Source organism: Thunnus maccoyii, chromosome 22 (assembly GCF_910596095.1).
Source record: "Thunnus maccoyii chromosome 22, fThuMac1.1, whole genome shotgun sequence".
In the NCBI taxonomy this organism is placed as follows: Eukaryota; Metazoa; Chordata; class Actinopteri; order Scombriformes; family Scombridae; genus Thunnus; species Thunnus maccoyii.
This window is the reverse complement of record NC_056554.1, coordinates 24,953,205-24,973,322: the sequence shown is the minus strand read 5'-3', so window position 1 is coordinate 24,973,322 and position 20,118 is coordinate 24,953,205. Positions and strand designations below refer to the sequence as shown.

The window sequence follows — 20,118 nt, the reverse complement described above, 5'->3', positions numbered from 1 at the left end:
TAAACCAATATTTTGTATTTTGTGTTTTTGCATGCCCATGTTTCATGTTTGATTGAAAATGCATCTTTTTGTCTGTTTGTTTGTTTGATGAATATTTTGACAAGCATGTTATGTGTAGGTTGTTTTACGACCAAACCAAAGACTTTATATTAATAAATCATAATTTTGGTTCACCATGAAAATTTCGTAATTCCAAATTCCAAAATTTCCTTGTGGAAATGGACTTCCAATGACAAACTTCCCCTTGCTAAAAAGACTAATAAATACAATATACAGCAGTTAACACACCTGTAATTAAAACACAGTTAATGATGAAATGTCACATCATGACGGCCTTATTAGCCTAATGAAACATATGATGCTAGAGATTGTTTTTAAAAATGTCAGGTTTACTGTACTCTTTCCTAACTTCTGGTCTGCTCAAACACACAGTTTTATTCATAAAATTAGAGACTGACTTTGCCACTTGAGTTCAGATGGCTGAGTTTCCATCTATAGTAGCTACACTGTTTGAAATGGCAATACGTCACAACACAAACAGATTAATGGTATCTGCAGGATGATTGATATCACTGATATTCATGACTCAGGGATTAGTTACCTGTTTGAATTAAAACTCACTTCCTGCCTGTCATTACTTCCCAAACTGATTGTGTCACCAAATATTGGGTTATGGCCAAGGCTAAATATTGCCACTGAGGACACCATGTCGACTGTATTGTATCTGGGAACTTGGGGGTTTTTAAATGACCTCACTGGGAGTTTACATTCAATAATTACACCTACATTACACAAAATGAGTTTTTAAGGCTGATTCTGGCATTTTTAAGAGGTAAGATTGTTTAATTTGACTGTTTTAGACAAAAAATAAAAATGAAAATGGGGAACAGTATCTTGTCATCATAGAGAAAGCTATGAAACATAATTTAACACATTGAGGAAGGAAAAGAAAATATACAGAAAATATAACTTAACAGATCAATGAATCTGTAAAATGTGAAGATAAAATATCTCAGAAAATTATAAAGATGTTTTTGGTGGTCAGTCAAAAATTGCATTGGGGTTGCAAATATATATATATAGCCATTTTTGAAAGGATTGAAATGTTTAAAATTTAATCTTTTTGCAAAACATTCTGAATGTTAACCAGAATGGTAATGAAAGATGGACTATCATGTTGGAGAGGCGACATAAAGGTAACGTGGGTAATAATAATAAATAATACTAATAATGAACTTGGATTGAAAACTAAACTGAAGGATAAATTCATATGAGTTTGGTTAAAGTGATAAATGGTTGCAGTGCTGTTTTTTTACCACCAGAGGAAGCTGATTATCTACTGAAGAAACTCTAAACGCTTTACACGCAACACACTGCTGTCTCTCTATCTATACACACACATTATCTCCTTACTGACTTCTTAAATTACATTGAATTTTCTTTCGTCCCTCATCCCTTCACCTTGTAATATAAAAAAACAAAAATAAAGAATAAATTAAATAATATGAAGTCTGAGATAAAACTCATCAAACTCATACTTTTATATGATGTAAAGATTATTAATTTCAATTAAAAATGAAATGTTATTGTATATATTATATAATAATTATGATATATTATCATATATTGTGTGTATGTTGTGTTTATGTATTATTTTTTACATTATGCTTGATAATATTGTATTGATTATGCATACATACTAATCTATCTGGTATAGATATTATAGAAATACACTCAGTGAGCACTTTATTAGGAACACCTGTGCAATCTAATGCAATCCAGTAACAGCTCTGCCATAAATTCTACATTTTTATGAAGCTTGTACATTTTCAGTTTTTGTTGACATTGTCAGGAAGGTGATAATTCTACTTAATGTTTATTATTGAGGTTGTAGTGGGTGGTGGTGGTGTACTGGAGTGCATTATAATGGAAGTGTTCCTAATATTTTGCCACCTTCATGTATGTTAACAGAAACCCACCATAGACCCATTTTTGTCTTTTTTAGGGAGGTACAGTGGATTTTTAGGGGGAGATAGCAGGTCAACAGTGTGTTTTTGTTAGGTGTCTATTCAAATTTTGGAAGTTTAGTGTATAAGGGCTTAGAACATTATGATGGAAGTGTATGATGGCCATTCCCATGCTCAGTTACATCTCATAAGTTGTTGCAGCAATTTTTGGGTTGCTACCATTGGTTACACAGATTTAGTGCAAAATTAAACCATTTTTGACCCCTCGAGAATTGATAAAAATGGTCAAAAATCCCTCAAAATACCACATTAATACACCAAGACCTTGAGAAACCATAGAAAAATTCATGCTGTGATTTGATATCAAAAACTTTTGACATTTGGAGATTTCTGTAAGAAGTGCATTTTTCAGCGATTAGATGGCGAGCACTTCTGTTCTAGAAATTGTTCAGAAATCCCTTATTGTCAATATACCCAAGAAAACCATAAATCCTCTGAATGTCCTTTGTCTCTAGTTTGTGGTTGTAAAGTTTCATGAGGCTTTGAATATCCTAAAGGTTACATTAGCTCATTTTATACAATGAAGTCAAGTTTCAAAAAATAGTCTCATTTCAATGAAATGGCTACTGTGGGGACTAACATCATCACACATGAATACAGTTGGCCTCATTGACTCTACAACAGTCTCAGCTTTCCAGTCAGACCCAATTTATGCAATTCCAAGACTGTTTAGGTACCCCAGTATGCAGAAATATTCAAATACACCATTTTTAGACTAGGCGACAATTACACATTCATACTGCAAGCAAAAAACCGCATGGGGTTAGCATGAAGTAGGCATGTCTGTAAAGGGGAGTCTTGTGGGTACCCACAGAACCCATTTTCATTCAGATATCTTGAGGTGAGAGGTCGAAGGACCCCTTTGAAAATGGCCATGCAAGTTTTTCCTTCACCAGAATGTGGCCTAACGTAATTTAGCCACCTTCCCAACAAGCTAGCATGACATGATTGGTATCAATGGATGCCTTAGGTTGTCTAGTTTCATATGATACCATGATACTAGTGTTAAAACAAAGCCCAGTCTCTGAAAGACAGTAATGTCAGCGGAGATCACAGACACCCCTGCGGGTCTCTAAGGGTTCATGAGGTGGACACTTTTGTACACAAATTTACTGGTTAAGCTTCATAACAGAGATTTTTTTGTTACTGGTATATATCCTTTTTATACATTTTTCTATCTATCTCTTCTCGCGTTGCTGTAATTTCTCCAATTTTCCCTTTATATCCACCTGTGTTAATGCACATTTTCAATTTGCTCATTTAAAAAGCACAGCGTGGAAACACTGGAAATGGGAAAAAAGTCAAAATATTGCAACAAAGTTTTTCTTGTTGTCTGAGGTGTAACAGTAGCTGTGTGGATAAAAAGCAAATGTAAACAGACTGAACGAATAAATGATGACATGCATGAATCATGTGACTTAAACGTCACCGAAGAGCTGAAAACATCAGATCTGTGTGGAGTGATGATGAGGAAACTGTTAACCTTCCTTAAATCAATACATGAAACTAACAGAAATGTCATATTTCCACATGGTTTTCCATTGTTTGAGCTTTGACCAGTCTACAGTCTATGGCTTTGACAGCTGCTTGTTTAATGACATCATCTTGCTGTCCTCTTCTTCTGCAACAGCACCACCTGCTGTTTATGTGCCAATATTCACACAACAGAAATGTACATTAAGTCATATTTGCCGGACAGTGTTTCCCCTGTTGAGCTGCGGTGGAAGTATAGTAACAAAAAGAGGGACTTTGGCACTAAAAAGACTGTAACGTTGAAAGATATCTACTTGATTTGACTCATTTGGACACTGAAGCTTCATATTAGCTTCAGATAAACTTTTAAATACATTTTTGTACAGAAGGAGGACTGTGGATTTTGTCCCCCATCACTTCCATTGTCAGTGTATTATGAAGGGATCTTCTAATGGTCAATATGAACAGGAGGAATGATTACAGCAAGAAAAACAGGTTTCACTGTTCATTTGGGCTCCTGACTGTTGTTTATAGACACACTTGAAAAATTGTGAAACTTTCCTTTACTTGTAACCAATCGGTGAGTTTCCACTTGTTATTAACTAAGTTTCTATTCACAACTAAATCACATCACCTTGTTCTGGGTTTTTAAGGGGGGGGGGGTTGACCTTTGACCTCAAGCCACAAATGGTGTCTACAGCCACAGATGGAAGCGGACAGCTGACAGAGTGTGCGTCTCAGTTGAAGTCCGACTCGGAGCTATCTGTGTCTGACCGGCCGACCGACAACATCTTCCAACATGGACAACGCCGACAACCTGTTTCATCCCAGGTACAAACTCCAAATGTGTCTCTGTGTGTGTTTGTTGTCGTCTTTTATTGATTTTACTACAAACTCACCTTCTCCTCTTTGTATTGACAAGTTTAAAGGGTGTGACAAAGCTTTAAATAAAGATAATAACAGGATCATTTCAAGGTTAAATCAGACATTCAGTCTGCTTGGAGAGTTTTTTACAAGCTACACAAGTTGTCTAAAAGAATTTGTCATTTACATTGATGTACATGAGATTTAATTCCAGTGAATTGTGTTCATTTTTAGCCTCCACAGCTGCAGACATTTCTTTGCCCGAAGATAAATTCTTCTTCTTTGTTTTTTCCATTCTTGTAGCCTAGTCCTCTTATTTAATGGAGAATGTTTGTGTGCACATGTTTTTATTTTTTGCTTTAGGAAAATACACAGAAGCTTGGATTAATATTTTGTTTATTTAAGGTGCTCTTTTTTTTTAAACTTGAAATGACGTCATTTGTTTTGTTTCTCTCTGATTCATTTTCTTCTTAATAATTTAGTTTGGTGTCAGTATTAAAGAGCAGTGTTTTGTATGTGTGTGTTGTGTCGTACCAGCTTGTGTTATTTATAGCAGCAGGCCTGACTGCAGCTGTTGCATTGCTCTCTACATGTCAGTGGTTTAGCAGCTGCTGCACGTGTGTATATTAATCACATTGTGAGGACATATAAATTGTTCACACACTCACGTTCTGGGGGACTCTACACCCATTTGGGGACAAAAAACTGGTCCCCAAAAGCTAAACCATTACATTATAGAGTTAAGACTGGGTGTTTGGTTAACATGCTGCCTTAACTTTGGAATATTTTGGCCTTTATTTGGTAAAGGCCCAAAATATATTCCAAGACTCGTATAGTGGATACACCTGTTTATACTACATTGGGTGGTTGCATACGTGGAAATTTGTGTTCACATGTATGTGCATGGTAATAAATTTTGGGCTGTATGCAGACTTGGGCAGGTGACAACATTTATGTCACATGGACTCTTGCAGCTACACAGACAAAGACCATAATTTATAATGTAATTTGAGCTTTAGTGTCCAGTGGATCAATATAAGTCAATGTAATGTCCTCCTATGTGACAAACACAAGTTTAGCATCTTCATGTGATTGGATGGTAATGTTGGTCTACCACTTTGGTCCAGACTGAAATATCTCAACAACTATTGGATGGATTGTCATGAAATTTTGTACAAACATTCATGTTCCCCAGAGGATGAATTCTTGCCAACAAGTATTGGATAAACTGTCAAGAAATCTGGGGCATCAGAACCATCATCTGGTCAAACTTTTAAATTGTCCAATACTTTGGTTTATGACCAAATACCTGCAAAACTAAAGACATCCCCGTCAGCTTCAGCTGTACTTTGTATTAAGTGCTAATTAGAAAATGTTAACATGCTAACATACTAAACTAAGACCATGTCTACTAGTCTGGGAACGAGATGAATCTGTGAGCTCATGTTTTATTTGCTTTGGCAGATGCGTCTGGCCCCCCTCCTGTTCAGACCTGGCCCCGGGTTGAGCCAATCACAACTGTTTATCTGATATGGGGCAGATTTGATACGATGACTGTACAGAGGGCTACAGAGGGCTGTCACTCAGCCGTACATCACATGTTTTGTTGCTCTGGTGGGTTGTAGGACTATCTAATTGTGTCATTTTGGCATTTTGGTCTGCGCCCGTTGATAACGCCCCTTGGAAATCAAAAATGAACTGAAAGGTTCCAGATTAATTCACATTTGGGAATTGGTCTGTCGATGCAAGGCTACATGTCCACACTAAGCCGGCTTAATTGGTAAACGCATCTTCTTCTCTCTGTTTTGGCCCTTCATCCAGTCTAAAACAGAGTTTTTCTCCCCTGAAAACTGAGATTTTCCAAAACTGCCTCCAAAGTGTATAAATGTGAAAACGCCATAGTGTACCGGGAAAACGGAGCTTTGTAGAGATGCTGTCATATCGCTGACAAAACAGATGGTGGCAGTTGGAAATAACGGAAACAGTATACCATTTCTTCTTTGCTGGGTCTCTGGTCTGTCCTCTGCACATGCCCAGTAGGGGGAGAATTATCTGGTGTTTTAATGTGGATGGATATTTGCAGAAATGAGCTGAAACTCCTGCTGTGGATGCATGCCGTTCAGCTCAAAAACAGTGTTTTAGGATTCAGCCGGCCTAATGTAGCCTTAGTCTAAGATGGCGAACATGGTAAACATTAAACCTGCTAAAGATCAGCATGTTAGCATTGTCACTGTAAGCATGTTAGCATGCTGATGTTAGCATTTAGCTCAAGTACAGCCTCACAGACCTGTTAGCATGGCTGTAGACTTAGTTATGTTGATAGATTTGAACTTTCGTCTTCCATATGTAACAATTATAATCAGCATAAACAGTTAATAAATGGTAACACACAATGACGTAGTTATAAGCAGATATAAGGACATTTAAAGTGTTTATTAATGAACAGTATGCTCGTATGGCTGAAGACTTATGCTTAGACTTGTTCCGTAAAGGCCTGGAAACATGCTAGCCAACGTGCTAACCAGCTGGGAACATGCTAACACTAGCGAGTCTAGCCAGAGTTTCTTTCTATTTTCTATGTAGTGAGCTGTTTACTCCTTCTTGGCAGTTTGTTCTCAGAATTGTGCATCATTTAATTCAATAAAGAGTTATTGAAATGAAATCTGCTGCTTCTTGTGTTTAAGTAACTAAGAACTAGAAGAGAATATACCTGTGTAATGTGACGAAATACTAAAATTTAGAAAACATTTGCTTCTTATGTTATTGGTTGTTGCTTTTTAAACAGTGACAGTGTTTCAGGGGGATTTTCATTCTAATAATGAGCTCATACAGACACGTGTGTTAGTGACATTCTAGTGTGTTTGTGTATGAAAATGTTCACCAGGTTCACAGCGGACGGGTGCGTCAGTACGTTTCTGTTTATCGTTATGCAAATAGGCTGGTTTCATATAGCCTGTGTGTGTGTTTGTGTGTGTGTGTGTGTCCTTTGATGGTATTACTACCTTCCTTCATCACAGATAACATCTATCTAAACTTCACTGACAGCTCTTTCTATGCTTTCATGTCTCAGTTCATTTCACTGACATGTTCAGTCTTTCTTTGTACAATTAAAAACATATCAAATACAAAAACTCAAAAACTCAAATATAAACTACTCTATGTGATTATTATGAACTTTTTCAATGCTTAGTCTGTAATATACAGTGGTAGAAAGTAACTGAGTAAATTTACTCAAGTATTGTACTTGAGTACAGTTTTGAGGTACTTGTACTTTACTTGAGTATTTCCATGTGATGCTACTTTCTACATTTCAGAGGGAAATATTGTACTTTCTACTCCACTACATTTATTTGACAGCTTTAGTTACTTTTCAGATGAAGATTTGACACAATGGATAATATAACAAGCTTTTAAAATACAACACATTGTTAAAGATGAAACCAGTGGTTTCCAACCTTTTTGGCTTTTGACGTCTTACAAAAAGCAGTGTGTAGTCGGGGTCACATTTCACATGTCTATGAGTTGTTAACAGCTCCACCAAATAGTGATTTTTCCCTCTAAACTTCTCACATGCTTTCATTTCAATAAATGTTCTAATGATCCAATATTTCAGCAAAAATCAAAAATTAGAGAAAAAGTCCAAAAACTGAAAACAGATTTGTGTATCAGAACTTTGTTTTTTCTTCTTTCCTCTCCCATTAATCATCTCACCACCCCTCAGATTTATCTGCTGACCCTTTGGAGGGGCTCGACCCCTAGATTGGGAACCACTGGACTAAACTAGCTAACTGTATATAAAGTAGTGTAAACTAGCTCCACCTCCAGCAGCTACAACAGTAACATGCTGCTCTAACACTGATGCTTCACTATTAATAATCTAATGATGTCATATATAATAATATATCAGTCAGAGGGACCAAACCACTACTTTTACTGCAATACTTTAACTACATCAAGCTCATAATACTTATGTACTTTTACTGCAATACTTGAACTACATCAAGCTCATAATACTTATGTACTTTTACTGCAATACTTTAACTACATCAAGCTCATAATACTTATGTACTTTTACTGTAGTAAAGGATCTAAATACTCCTCCCTCCACTGGTAATATAACTGACTTGTGAACACTGTGCTTATTGTTACTGAACATACTACTTTTTTGAGTTTTGACTCAGATTTGAGTCACAAAGACTTGATTGGACTTGAAAGTTATTCATTGAAAGTCATTAGAAGAAATAAACAACAAGAATAAAAATAGTTAAATAAGACACTGACACGTGAGCTGCAAATATGTAATTATTAGCCTTCTGCACTGAAAGGACTTTATTTCAATTTGGCACACAAAGTGGCGTTTTCTGCTTATGCAAACTTGAATTTGATGGCTCCATATGGCAAGTTAACAAAATACCACATTTACAAACAGCATCGTGAATGATGCAGACTAATAACAACATATTCCACGAGTTGCAGCATCTCCTCTAACACTTAAAGCTGTGAAACCATTAAATTAAAACTTTTTGTCAACTAGTTTTAATCAGAAACAACTAAGTGAACACAACATATCACCTTTTAAGTCAATATGTTTAACTTGTTAGTGAACAGTTGCTTCTTTAAACATCCAGACAGGTGTGCGCTCTAATCCACCTGTCAATCAGGTGTCAAACAGGAAGTGCTTTGAAGTGGAGGTAGACAACGGGATTCATTTCATTTCTGTTTTGCTACAGAATTAATTCTGACATTTTACAATGTGTGTGTGTGTGTGTGTGTGTTTGAATGTGTCTGCTGCCCTCTGGCCATGACAAAAACATTCACATCCTTTCCTCTAAGATATCATCTATATAAACATATGATCAGTGAGTTGATGACATCACTGCCTGTCTGATTTGTATACTTTCAGTCATGTCGCTGTGCTGTAGCCACGCCCACTGCAGTCACACTGTAAACAGATCAGATTACTAAGATATTATAACCCTTTATTTTAAGTTTGAACTCATCGTGTTTGCATGAGAGATGTCAATAAACAGATAACTGAGATATGTGTGATATATTTGCACTCCTGATTGAATCTCGAGGTCATTTGACACCTTTCAAAAAATTTTACAAACTTTCCGGAAATGTCCTCACTTTTTTATTTTCTAAAAAATGTCCTCAATTTTGAGAAAATGTCATGCATTAGATGTAACTGATGTTTCAACATAATTTAAATTACTATATTTCGGTGTAGAGAAAGTCCGGACTATTTGTATAAATATTGTCTTTGAAATGTGGTATTCATGTATTTGGGCTTGTGGGAAACACAAAAATTAAATAAACGGTATAATTACATACAGATTATTTTCATTTACCATCCTTAATTGAACATGTGGGGTAAATCACACAACATCATGTTGAGCAAACTTATGTTCAAGGCTGGATTTTTAGTTTTTTATACATTTCTAAAAATGTCAATGGGACTTTGAATGAGGTTTACTTTTGGAACAGAACCAGGAAGTTCTGGTTTCACTTCGACTCTCTGTGGCTAACAGCTCTTTCTGTCTGTTTCTCAGCCTGGCAGCAGCTCTGATGAAGCTTGATCCAGAGGATGGCGAGAAGATCATGGAGTATTTTAAAACTCACGCCCTCCTGACGAGAGAGAAAGCACGTAAGACGCACAATAACTGATCTCTGATTCATGCTGTGTTACGGGTCCAGCTCTGAGACCATCACAAATAAGGGAAAACATGCTACCAGTTTAACTAAAATAATACCAAATAAACTATACAGAAAATCAAAATAACTACATCATAACAAGACGTGGTGCCAGGCAACAGGCAGCCGCCAGACAACCAGGATGGAGCGGGTTTTATGCAACTTGGAGACAGTGGCCAGCTGCCTCCAATTCCTTGATGACCTCCAGCTCCAACTAACCAGGAACCAGCAACACAACACACACAAGTCCTGGCAGAGGCCCTGGGGCTGTTACAGCTGATCCTTAAAAAGATCATTATCAGTCAACTAATGTTTAATGAATGTATTTCTCTCTGACTTTTAGGCATGGCTAATGTGTGTGTAACTGAAATATAATGTGTGGTAAAAAAACCCCACAACCGAGAAATTGCAAGAAATTCTTATTCAAGCATTCAAGTAGGGGACTGCTGGTAACGCGCCCCTTTTTGTGGACAAGATGAAAACTATGTTCGGTTTTTGTGTTTGTTTCAGTTCTGCAGTCGTCAGTTCGAGAGCAGAAAAAGCTGCTGGTGGAAAACGCCAAACTGAAGAAAGACATCGAGCAGCTGAGAGTTCAGCTTCAGGAGAAACAGAGGAGACGCACTGGTACACAAAACAGACTTTATACTAACCCTAAAGCTAATTCTAACATTAACCCTGAGACAAAGTCTTAACCCTCAAAAAGCTCCTTCAAGAACCAAATTAATGAGAAAGACAGAATGTCCCCACTCTCCAGAAACGTCCGTTTTCATAAAATGTCAAACTTTTTGAGTGTCTGCAAAAGGTCCTCACTTTTGATGTTTTTTTTTCCAAAATATCCCAATATTCCAGATATGCCCCCAGTTCACATTGATGTCATTAGTTCCCAGTTCAAGTTTCTAGTTTAAAAATTCAAATATCATGTTTGTAGAAGGTCCTCACTTCTCAAAACTGTCTTCACTTTCTAAAAATGTCTCAAAATATCCAAAGTTAGCAAAAATGTCTTTTTAAATGATTCTCACTTGCAAAAAGGCCCACACTTCCCATTAAAATTGATAATTTCCAGTTCTAGTTTCTAGCCTTTCTAATTTCCTACATTTTTTAGAATATGTCCTGAGTTTCCCAAAAATGTCCCCAATTTCCAAAAATTTCCTTAATTAAAAAAAATATCTCTAGTTAGCAAAATGATCCTGACCTTTCAAATAAAAAGTCCTCACTTTGACAGTTCTTACTATTCAAAAATGCCCTTACTTATCATTAATGCTTTTTGTTTCCAGTTTCAGATCTTTTAATATCTGCGCTTTAAAAAAAAAAAGTCCTCACATTCCTAAATGTCCCCACAAGGTCTAAAAGTCACACTGGTCCTCATAAAGACATAAAGACATAAACACAAACACACACAACTGCAGATGATTTTCTTTCCCTCTGAGCTGGTTCAGTGTTGGTTGTGGTTACATTTAAATAACAATAAACCACAGTGGATTACTTACAGAAGGAAATCTTTCTCTTATTTAATAAGAACTTAATTAAGTTTTGTTCGAAGATAAAAAAAAAATCCAGATACATCAAATTAAATTCTTAATATCAGTTAAAAAACAATCACATCCTTCTTTTTTTCTTTCCAGCCAAAGCCTTGTTCTCGCCAGCTCCGCCTCCTTCGACTCGCAGCCCCGCCCCCGGCGCACCTTCCAATCAAGCTCCTTCCCCTGCTGGTGCGACAGCTGCTTCTCCTCCCTCCTCTTCATCACATGACCGCAGAGAGAGACAGAGCAGGAGGAGGAAAGGAGAGAGGAAGGGTGAGTGGGGAAGGGAGAGAAAAACAAGGAAAGGAAGTAAAATAAAAGACTGAAAAAATCTGATGTTACATCTCTCTCTCTCTCAGCTCGCCCTGACTCTCTCTGCCTGGGGGCGGAGCCTCAGGTCGACGTGTCACGCCTGGACCTGAGAGTCGGGCGGATCCTCAGCGTCCGGCGCCACCCGCTGGCTGAGATGCTCTCCGTCCAGGAGGTGGATGTTGGAGAGAACGCCCCCCGCACGGTGGTCAGTAAGCTGCAAGGGAAAACAGACCTGGAGGAGGTATCTCTTTCACTTTTATTTCTTCCTCTTCTCCTTCTTTAAATCATTTTTACACATCACTCTTGCTTCTGTCTTCCCTACTTTTCCTCTTTAACCCATCCCTTTCCCTCTCTTTTTATCCACGACTCTGTTAATACTCACTTTCCTACATCGTAGTCCTCTGTCACAGCAGACGATTTAAGTAGTCATAGTAGGAAAAGCACAGGTTTAACAAAAAACATTAACAATAGTTGTTTTCTATTCCAGTGTCCCCATAAACCATGATAGTGTGACACTGAGCCGGCATGTGCATGTCCACACCAGGACCCTGAATCTGATGCAGCTAAATGGAATTCAACCATTATTCATTTTGTTATTTACACCTTTTTCTACCATGACAAGTCAAAACGTCTGTTGTGATAAAGGCGCGTTATTGCCACCATGATAAAAAAGTAATAAGTTGTCTCCTTCTTTACTTAACTCTGTCATTCCCTCCTTCTCCATGTTATGTTTCCTTCTCAAATGCTTTCTCCCATGTCTTTCCTTCTTTGTATACTTACCTTCTTTTTACATTTCTTCACTCCTTTTTTTATATTTTTGTTAATGTCACTACTCAATTGTTTTCTCTTTGCTAAAAATAATTTTATAAAAAGTATTTCATGTCTTCTCTCCGCAGCTCCAGGGTGGTCTTGCCGTGTTGCTATGCAACGTCAAGGCCTGTAAACTGAGGGGCGTGGTCTCTCAGGCTCGCCTCATGTGTTGCTCTGACTCTGATGACCTCATCGAGCTGCTGGCCCCGCCCACTGGATCCGCACCAGGGGACAGAGTCACTTTCCTCAACTACCCCGGTAACCACGGTTACACTGATAAACTTCTGGATTAATTAGTTCAGTTTAGTTTGCTACATTTATTTGCCAGGGGTCATGAACAAAAACCTTGATCTAGGTAGACATAAACACTAATACTACTAATGCAATTAATACAAGTTCAGAATACAATAAATACTAAATTAATCACAAAATTAAATAATGTTGAGGGAGCAGATCCTCTACTCTAAGTGAGAGGTTGTCTCCAAAAAACAAAAAAAGCCCCAAAACATCAGACTATACTTAAGTAAACAGTAAATTTCTCTGTAAAAATACAAACTTCTTTCAAGAAATTAATTTTAAATCAGAAGTTTGTGTCCCAGCTAACAGCTAATAGCTAATTTCACTTGTTCTGTCTTTGAATTCAAACTAGCTGGTGTTGGAGACTTGCATGGTGATTTAGTAACAATTTACACAGCTAGTTGGTGAGCTACTGTGGCTGGCGAGCTAACTGCTAACAACATGCTAGCAATAGTTAGCCACAACAAGCTAGCTGGCTTGCTAACTAATCCTAACCAATCAGGAGCAAGTGAAGTGTCTGCGGTACAGAATGTGAGGAGCAGTTAACTTCTGTTATGTCGACTTACAACAACCTTTACAGCTGCGTCCATCTCATCCAAAGTTTCCACAATTTTTCTGTCACAGGGAGATGATGTCCCTCTTAAACTCACCAACAAAGCTCCAGTTAATTCGGTTGTGGTTGGAAAAACAACCATCAGTGAGAAAAACACCAGACCTATTTGAGTCGTTGACAAAAAAATTGAGAAGTGGGTGATGATTCAAAATAAGCACAGTTGGGTGTTGCCTTTCACGCCCTTGAAACACGCCCTTTTACCTCTGACTGAAGCTAGCTTACTGGGAACACCGAGCGCTGCACACTTGGACTAATGTTAGTTACTTTAGCTAAACAGTGCTAACACAGCAGATATTGTAATCAAGTCACATTAAACTTAGTGAAATATTGCGACAATAGTCCAACTCAGTGTGAGTCCTGGAGCCAACTGTCAATCACAGCTATCAATCAACGCCCATATGGCAGACATCAAAGCTACTATAAGTCTTCGAATCTTATTAACGTAGCAATAATTTCCAAAATGACCACCAGCACACTTATTAGAGGGCCTGAATTTAGAGATTGAGACCAGAATGACTCACTGAAAACAATGATTGACTCAGTATTTCTAGAGAGAAGTTGAGGCTTTTTGAATGGGTGTCTATTGGGGCATCTAGCGGCCATTGGTGGCAATTTAAGGTACATCAGTCTCGAGATGTGTTAGCTGCTGCTTAGTTAGCCTATATAAAATTAAATGTTGTGACACAGCTAATATGGTAGCATCCTTTATTTTGGACTCTCCAGGTCTTCATTCCCTCAGACTTCAACACTGTCAAGACGACTTGCAGTTGGTCAATAGCGCAAATTTGGGTGTCAAAGTTCATAAAAGTTTAACTCTTAAGCTCAGACTTAATTTGTCTAAGTAAAAGAATCCACTGATGGCATCAGTTCCATTGAGAATAATAACAATAAATGCTGGTTTGGTTGGTCCATTAGGTCAGTTGTCTACAAAGCAGTGAAAGTGGCTTTTGGAATTTTCTAATGTTTCTTTCCAGGTAATCATGAACCTCTTTCTCTCTCTCTCTCTTTGTGTGTGATCAGGTGAGCCGGACAGAGAGCTGCAGTCCAAGCAGAGGGTTTGGGAGCTTCTTAAGCCCGACCTGCAGGTGGACTGCAAGGGCGTGGCCAACTACAAAGGCTGCGGGTTCGAGGTGAAGGGGAAGGGGCTGTGCAGGGCCCCCTCCCTCACCAACTGCATCATCAGATAGACACCGCCTGTCTGCTGTAGCTTAACAACCACAGAATCAGCTGATGTAAATCGCTTAGCTAATGTAGCTAATGTTATTAGCTAGTGCTGTTAGCTAACTTAAGAAGAAAAAACATGTTTCATTTCATTTCAGATGTTTCAGAATTGTTGTTTATTGATTAAAAACAATCATCTGATTCCTCTGGTGCTTGTGTTTACATAAGAGTAGAAGGCCTGCCTCTTCTTTCATCTGATTGGACAAGAGATAATAAGCCATGATGACATATTTCTGCTCAGACTTGAGTATTTGGTAACTTCAGGTACTAAGGTCACTTCTCCAGAAACAAAAGGGACACTTCTGGAGCATAAAACAAAGTATTTTATGTAAAAAAACCATCACTCATGGCACCAATATATGAAAGTATTGATAACTGAGTCATCGATCCATCCGACTCTACAGCAAACAATCCTCAATACTCACCAAACAGCACTAAAGCAAATAGAAATAGCTGCTAAACTCATGTCCTGTGTGACAGGGCTTGTTGGTGCTCTAGGCGAGATTTTAAATTGAAGCCCCAAAATATTTAGATCGGAGCCCCAAAAAAGTGCAACCTCCAGTCCAAGAAGATACGAATTTGCACTAAAATCAATTGCCACAATGGTACCTCCAGCCCAGACAAAGTCCTCCCAGTCCTCCAGACAAAAAGGCAAGCGAGGGTCAGGGTGCCATTCAGTGAGAGTGTTTGGTGGCTGTCGTGTGAAAATTGACTGAACAGTGAGGCTTTGGAAAATCAAATTAGATGAAAATCCTTGCAAGTTAATGGGGCAAAAGGCAGGGAAAGCATTAAGAAGGGAGAACTTGTAGAATACATATTTCCAAAAAACCCACTTCCCATTTGTTTGGCACCCCCTCCCTCATTTGGTGCCCTTGGCGACCGCCTATGTGGCATATGCCATGGGCCGCCCTGCTGTGTGATCACAGCTTTACAGAAAACTAAATAATCAATTATCACCCTGAGAGAAAGAGTTAAACTTTTTTTTCCCACCACTTACTATTTTTTTATTGTTACATGACAAAATTACTTGCACGTTCAGGTAGATTCTGACAGGTAGTTGTTTTCATTTGTGTGGCTTTCTGACATCTTTTGACACATCACTGCATGTTTGTAGGTAAGCTTGCACCAGAGTTCAGAGTCTGAGTGAGACCTCTGTCCTGACGGTCAGAGCTGTGTGATGGTTCCTGGCTGAGAGGCGGAGCAGTCGGTCTCTCAGCGGTCGTCCTCTGATCGACAGCCAATCGCAGTTGTTGTCCAAGAAAGAGACCCCACCCGCTACCTTCTTAGCCAGAGCTCTCAGCGAATCAGTTGTCTGGGTTAAGTAGACTGACGGTTGAAGCTCCGCCTCTTTCAAGTGGTCAGCATGTGTGAGGACGAGTAAGGTGTGGTGACGCCATTCTGGACCGAAGAGAGTCTGATAACACATAAAATACATAAATCACAAAAACATACATACAGCACAGTGTGAACATGTTTGTGTGTTTACCTCCACGTGTTGCTCCAGGTGTGCGCTCAGGTACGGCAGATCAGCTCTCAATACAAGCACCACCACGTGCACGCCCTCAGGACAGAGCTCATGCACGCTCTGTGGTCTGGGCAGCAGAGGGGGCGTGTCAATCACTCTCAGCGTGAGGTCAGACTCCGCCCCCTGCCTTCTGAAATACCTCGGGAAATTTCGCCTGAGGAGCTGGCACTCTGTCGTCGTGGAAACGCCAGAACTGCAGGTGCCTGTTTGGAATCCCTGTCCGCCTGCCAAATATACGTTTTTGTAAATACAAATTTTATCAGTAAAATTTCCATAATTTTATTTGTCAATTCACTATTTTTTGTTAAATAGCTGAAAGCTATGGAAGCCCATTTCTGCCAGGAAAGAAATTTCATGCCAAATCAGAATCTAGACAGATTAAAAATAAGAACACTTATCACCAATACCTATTTTACAAAAAACATAGTTGTGTTGGAAAGACAAGACTGCTCCAACTTTTAATTGATTTCTTGATCAAATATCTCATTTTGTTCCCCCAGAGAAGCTGTCGAAAAACAAAAATTGTGGACAAATTTTTGATTTTTTTGGTCACCTTTTATCTCATATTTGGAAAATACTAAATGCCAGAAAGAGTCGATGTTTTGATATTGTAAAGACATAATTTTGGCTCATCATATATGACTGAAGTGCTGTTTTTGCTTTTTGTTTATGTTTTTTTTGTTTCTGTTTGTTCGTGGCCTGTTGAGGGGAGAATGATGAAATGTGTGGACTGCATCGCTTATAGTATCTACGGTTTGATGAAATGGAAAATAAAAATAAAGAAAAACATTAACAAAAAGTTATGTATGATAAAAATATATATACTCTACTATACTCTACTAGTTGATTTAATGACTACTTGGAAGTCTACTTGATAAACAACTGTAGCTGGTGAGAAAGCTGGGAACATGTTAATGCTGTCAGTCACAATATCTGTCAGAGCTTCTTCCTCTTTTCTCTGCTGTTTGCTCCCTCTGGCTGTTTCCTTCTCAGGAATGTACATCATTTAAATTAATAAAGAAGAAGCTTTATTAATAAGAAGTTAGAAGTTAGAAGTTAAGAAGTTAGCTAGCTTTTAAACTGTCAGTCAACTTGCAAACTCTCAATTAGAAAGCTAGTTAGCTTAGTCACTATCAGGACACAGAGGCCGCCATGTTGCTCTGCCATGTTTCTACAGTAGCCCAGAACGGACAAACCAAACACTGGCTCTAGAGAGGGCCTTTCATGTTTTTTTTGTGAGTTTTGTGGCCACTGTAGGTTCTCTCAACCAACTGTATACCCCTTCCTTCCAAATGAAGGGAGGGGTATACAGTCGGTTGCAATCTGCACCTTCACCACTAGATGGCACAAAATCCTACACACTGGTCCTTAAATGCATCAGACACACTGCAAAATGATGCATAAATTTAGCTGATAATAATTCTATACTTTTATTTAAGTACGATTTGAAATGCAGGACTTTAAGTTAATTATTTTTACTTGTGGTATTGATACTTTTACTTCAGTAAAGGATCTTAGTACTTCTTTCACCACTGACAAAAAGTCCATGCAGTTAATTCAGAAGAGGTGTTTGTAGCATGGACTCCTGTCTCATGCTAACATAGCCTACAACTATTAAGCTACAATAGTTTCCCCTATTTTGGACTCTCTGGATGTCTGTTCGATTGAAGATCAGCACTTTGCTATAAGTCAACAGATTGCTTGTTAGTTTTTGTCAGAATTTTGTGCAGATTTACTGCAAATCCACTGCTTACAGTGATTCTACTGGAAGGAGATTTTGCTGTTTTAAATGCTGGTGTCAGTAAAACTCTGACTTAGTATCTAACAATTTTAATGAGAAAGTAAAATTTTTGACTCTATCATCATTTTGATGTACTGGGTTACCACAAGTATTTCTTTTTTGGTCATGCATGGCGTCTCATGTCTTTTGTTTTCTTGGTGGAAATGGGTTTCCAAAGGTGGAACAAAAGTTCAAAATGTACCACTTTTATGACTCACGACACAAATGCAGAAAAGGAGAAGAAAAGATGATGATGAGTTTGCAGGTAAAATGTAAAGATGCCTAAAGTGAACGTTTCAGCGGTGAGACTTGTAGAATCCGTAGAACTACTAACCAATCAGAGCATTCCCCACAGAGCTCCTCCCACTCTGCCTGTCGCCGAGCAACAGCACGTTCAGCGTCAGCGCCTTCCGCTCGCCGTCGCTGATGATGCTGAAGGGGTTGTTTCCATGGTAACTCTGTTCTGTGTTTGGATCCATCTCAGGATACAATGGAACGAATTTTCAAAATAAGTTTTGCAGATTGATGATTCGAAGCATTTAGTGGTTGGCAAGTAATGACTTTGCATCCTGAACACTTCCTTTTTTATAATGTTATTCATTTTATTTATGAAATTTTTTATATTTTTTCCTGAAATTTAAACAGTGTATTAAATAGTATTACATTTTATATAACCTACTAATTTAGGGTAAAAAATATATATATTGAATTCCATTTATTCTCTGGTTTAGTAGGATAAATAATAAAAAAATCCCCTAAAACCAAACAATTTCTTTAGGTATGTTTTAAATTCTACAATATAAAATATTGATTCTTTATATAAACTCTCCACCAATGGAAATGGAAATAATGTTAAATTCATCAGTCAAACAGTCGACAGTGGTGCAAAAACTCTCTTTTTTGCTCATAGACAATGCAGTCACTCACTTTGGATTTGACCCAAAACTAATCTAAAACCTGACTTTATAGGTGGGTCATTGTGAAAATCTATAGATAGAAAATATAATAATATCAACTTGATCAAGTACGACCCATCAGAACGCTGTAAGATTAACAGAATTTACAAAAGTGAACTCTTACCTGCTTTACCGTAACACAAGAGGCAAACACAGACACGTTTCCAGGACTTATTGATATAGGAGGTGTGTGTATATGTGTGTATATGTGTGTGTGTGTGTGTGCGTGTCTATGTGTGTGTGTGCAACTAAAGGGGTGGTTACTGGTTAAATAATAACCAGTCCTATCCATCTGTCTCTCGCTCTGTGGTTTTATTATGCTGTAAAACTGACAAACATCCCTGCTGTTTAGAGTTAAAGGGACAACTTAAAAGATAAGTGGCGGGTATGGAAGCCCATTTACACCACAAAAAGATCCACCACCAACCACCAGGTTTTTTTAGATTTAATAATTACGACTTACGACTTAGTATCAACATTCTCATAATTATGAGATACTTACTTGTTATTATGAAGTAATAAGTCATTATTACAAGATCTAAAAAACTTTTCCGAATGTTGTTAATGAATTAATATAGTGACTAAAACTTCTGGTAGTTATGACTTCAAATGTTATCAAAAATCTTCAACACATTATTATCTTACTCTCACAGCTTCCACTCTACAAGCACAATTTACACATCAAAATGTAGACAAATTTGTCCTCTCTCATCTGATGTTACTTCCGTTGAAATAGGACTCACGGTTTTTAAAATAAATCGCCTCGTAGCACGGAAAGTTCTGTCTAACAGTTCTATTGACTCCCATGTTATCTGAGCTCTGAAGCTCCTCGTCAAAAACGGAGATGATGGTGCCTTATAACCTGCCACAGCTCCTTTATTTCAAATCATACGGACACTTATACATCAGAGTCAACAGTAAAGTCTCTGGTCGCTCAATCTGAATTTTTTTTTTTCCAATGTGACTTTTAGTTTTTGAGTTATAAGAAATTGTTTGATGGCAAATTTTGGCTTCTTGGCTGAAATA

At 38.0% G+C, this 20,118-nt stretch overlaps 2 protein-coding genes across 3 annotated transcripts; one reads left to right on the top strand and one right to left on the bottom strand.

Moving 5' to 3' along the window:
- The first annotated feature begins 4,235 nt into the window (after positions 1 to 4,235).
- Positions 4,236 to 14,972, top strand: aimp1b (aminoacyl tRNA synthetase complex interacting multifunctional protein 1b). Its single transcript, XM_042401851.1, has 7 exons — positions 4,236 to 4,331; positions 9,917 to 10,011; positions 10,569 to 10,682; positions 11,681 to 11,851; positions 11,938 to 12,131; positions 12,787 to 12,958; positions 14,631 to 14,972. Exons 1-7 carry the CDS (start codon positions 4,300 to 4,302, stop codon positions 14,795 to 14,797), a joined length of 945 nt encoding a protein of 314 aa, XP_042257785.1. The 5' UTR covers positions 4,236 to 4,299; the 3' UTR covers positions 14,798 to 14,972.
- A 19-nt stretch (positions 14,973 to 14,991) lies between these two features.
- Positions 14,992 to 19,272, bottom strand: LOC121889754 (GTPase IMAP family member GIMD1-like). Of its 2 annotated transcripts, XM_042401969.1 has the most exons (4): positions 19,217 to 19,272; positions 18,471 to 18,615; positions 16,318 to 16,580; positions 14,992 to 16,245 (listed from the first exon to the last, which is right to left on the bottom strand). In XM_042401969.1, the coding sequence occupies exons 2-4, from the start codon at positions 18,613 to 18,615 to the stop codon at positions 15,964 to 15,966; spliced, it is 690 nt and encodes a 229-aa protein (XP_042257903.1). In that variant the 5' UTR covers positions 19,217 to 19,272; the 3' UTR covers positions 14,992 to 15,963. The 2 variants fall into 2 exon arrangements, with proteins under 2 accessions (XP_042257903.1, XP_042257904.1); XM_042401970.1 differs by lacking the exons at positions 18,471 to 18,615; positions 19,217 to 19,272 and adding an exon at positions 16,910 to 17,099.
- Positions 19,273 to 20,118: the final 846 nt, after the last annotated feature.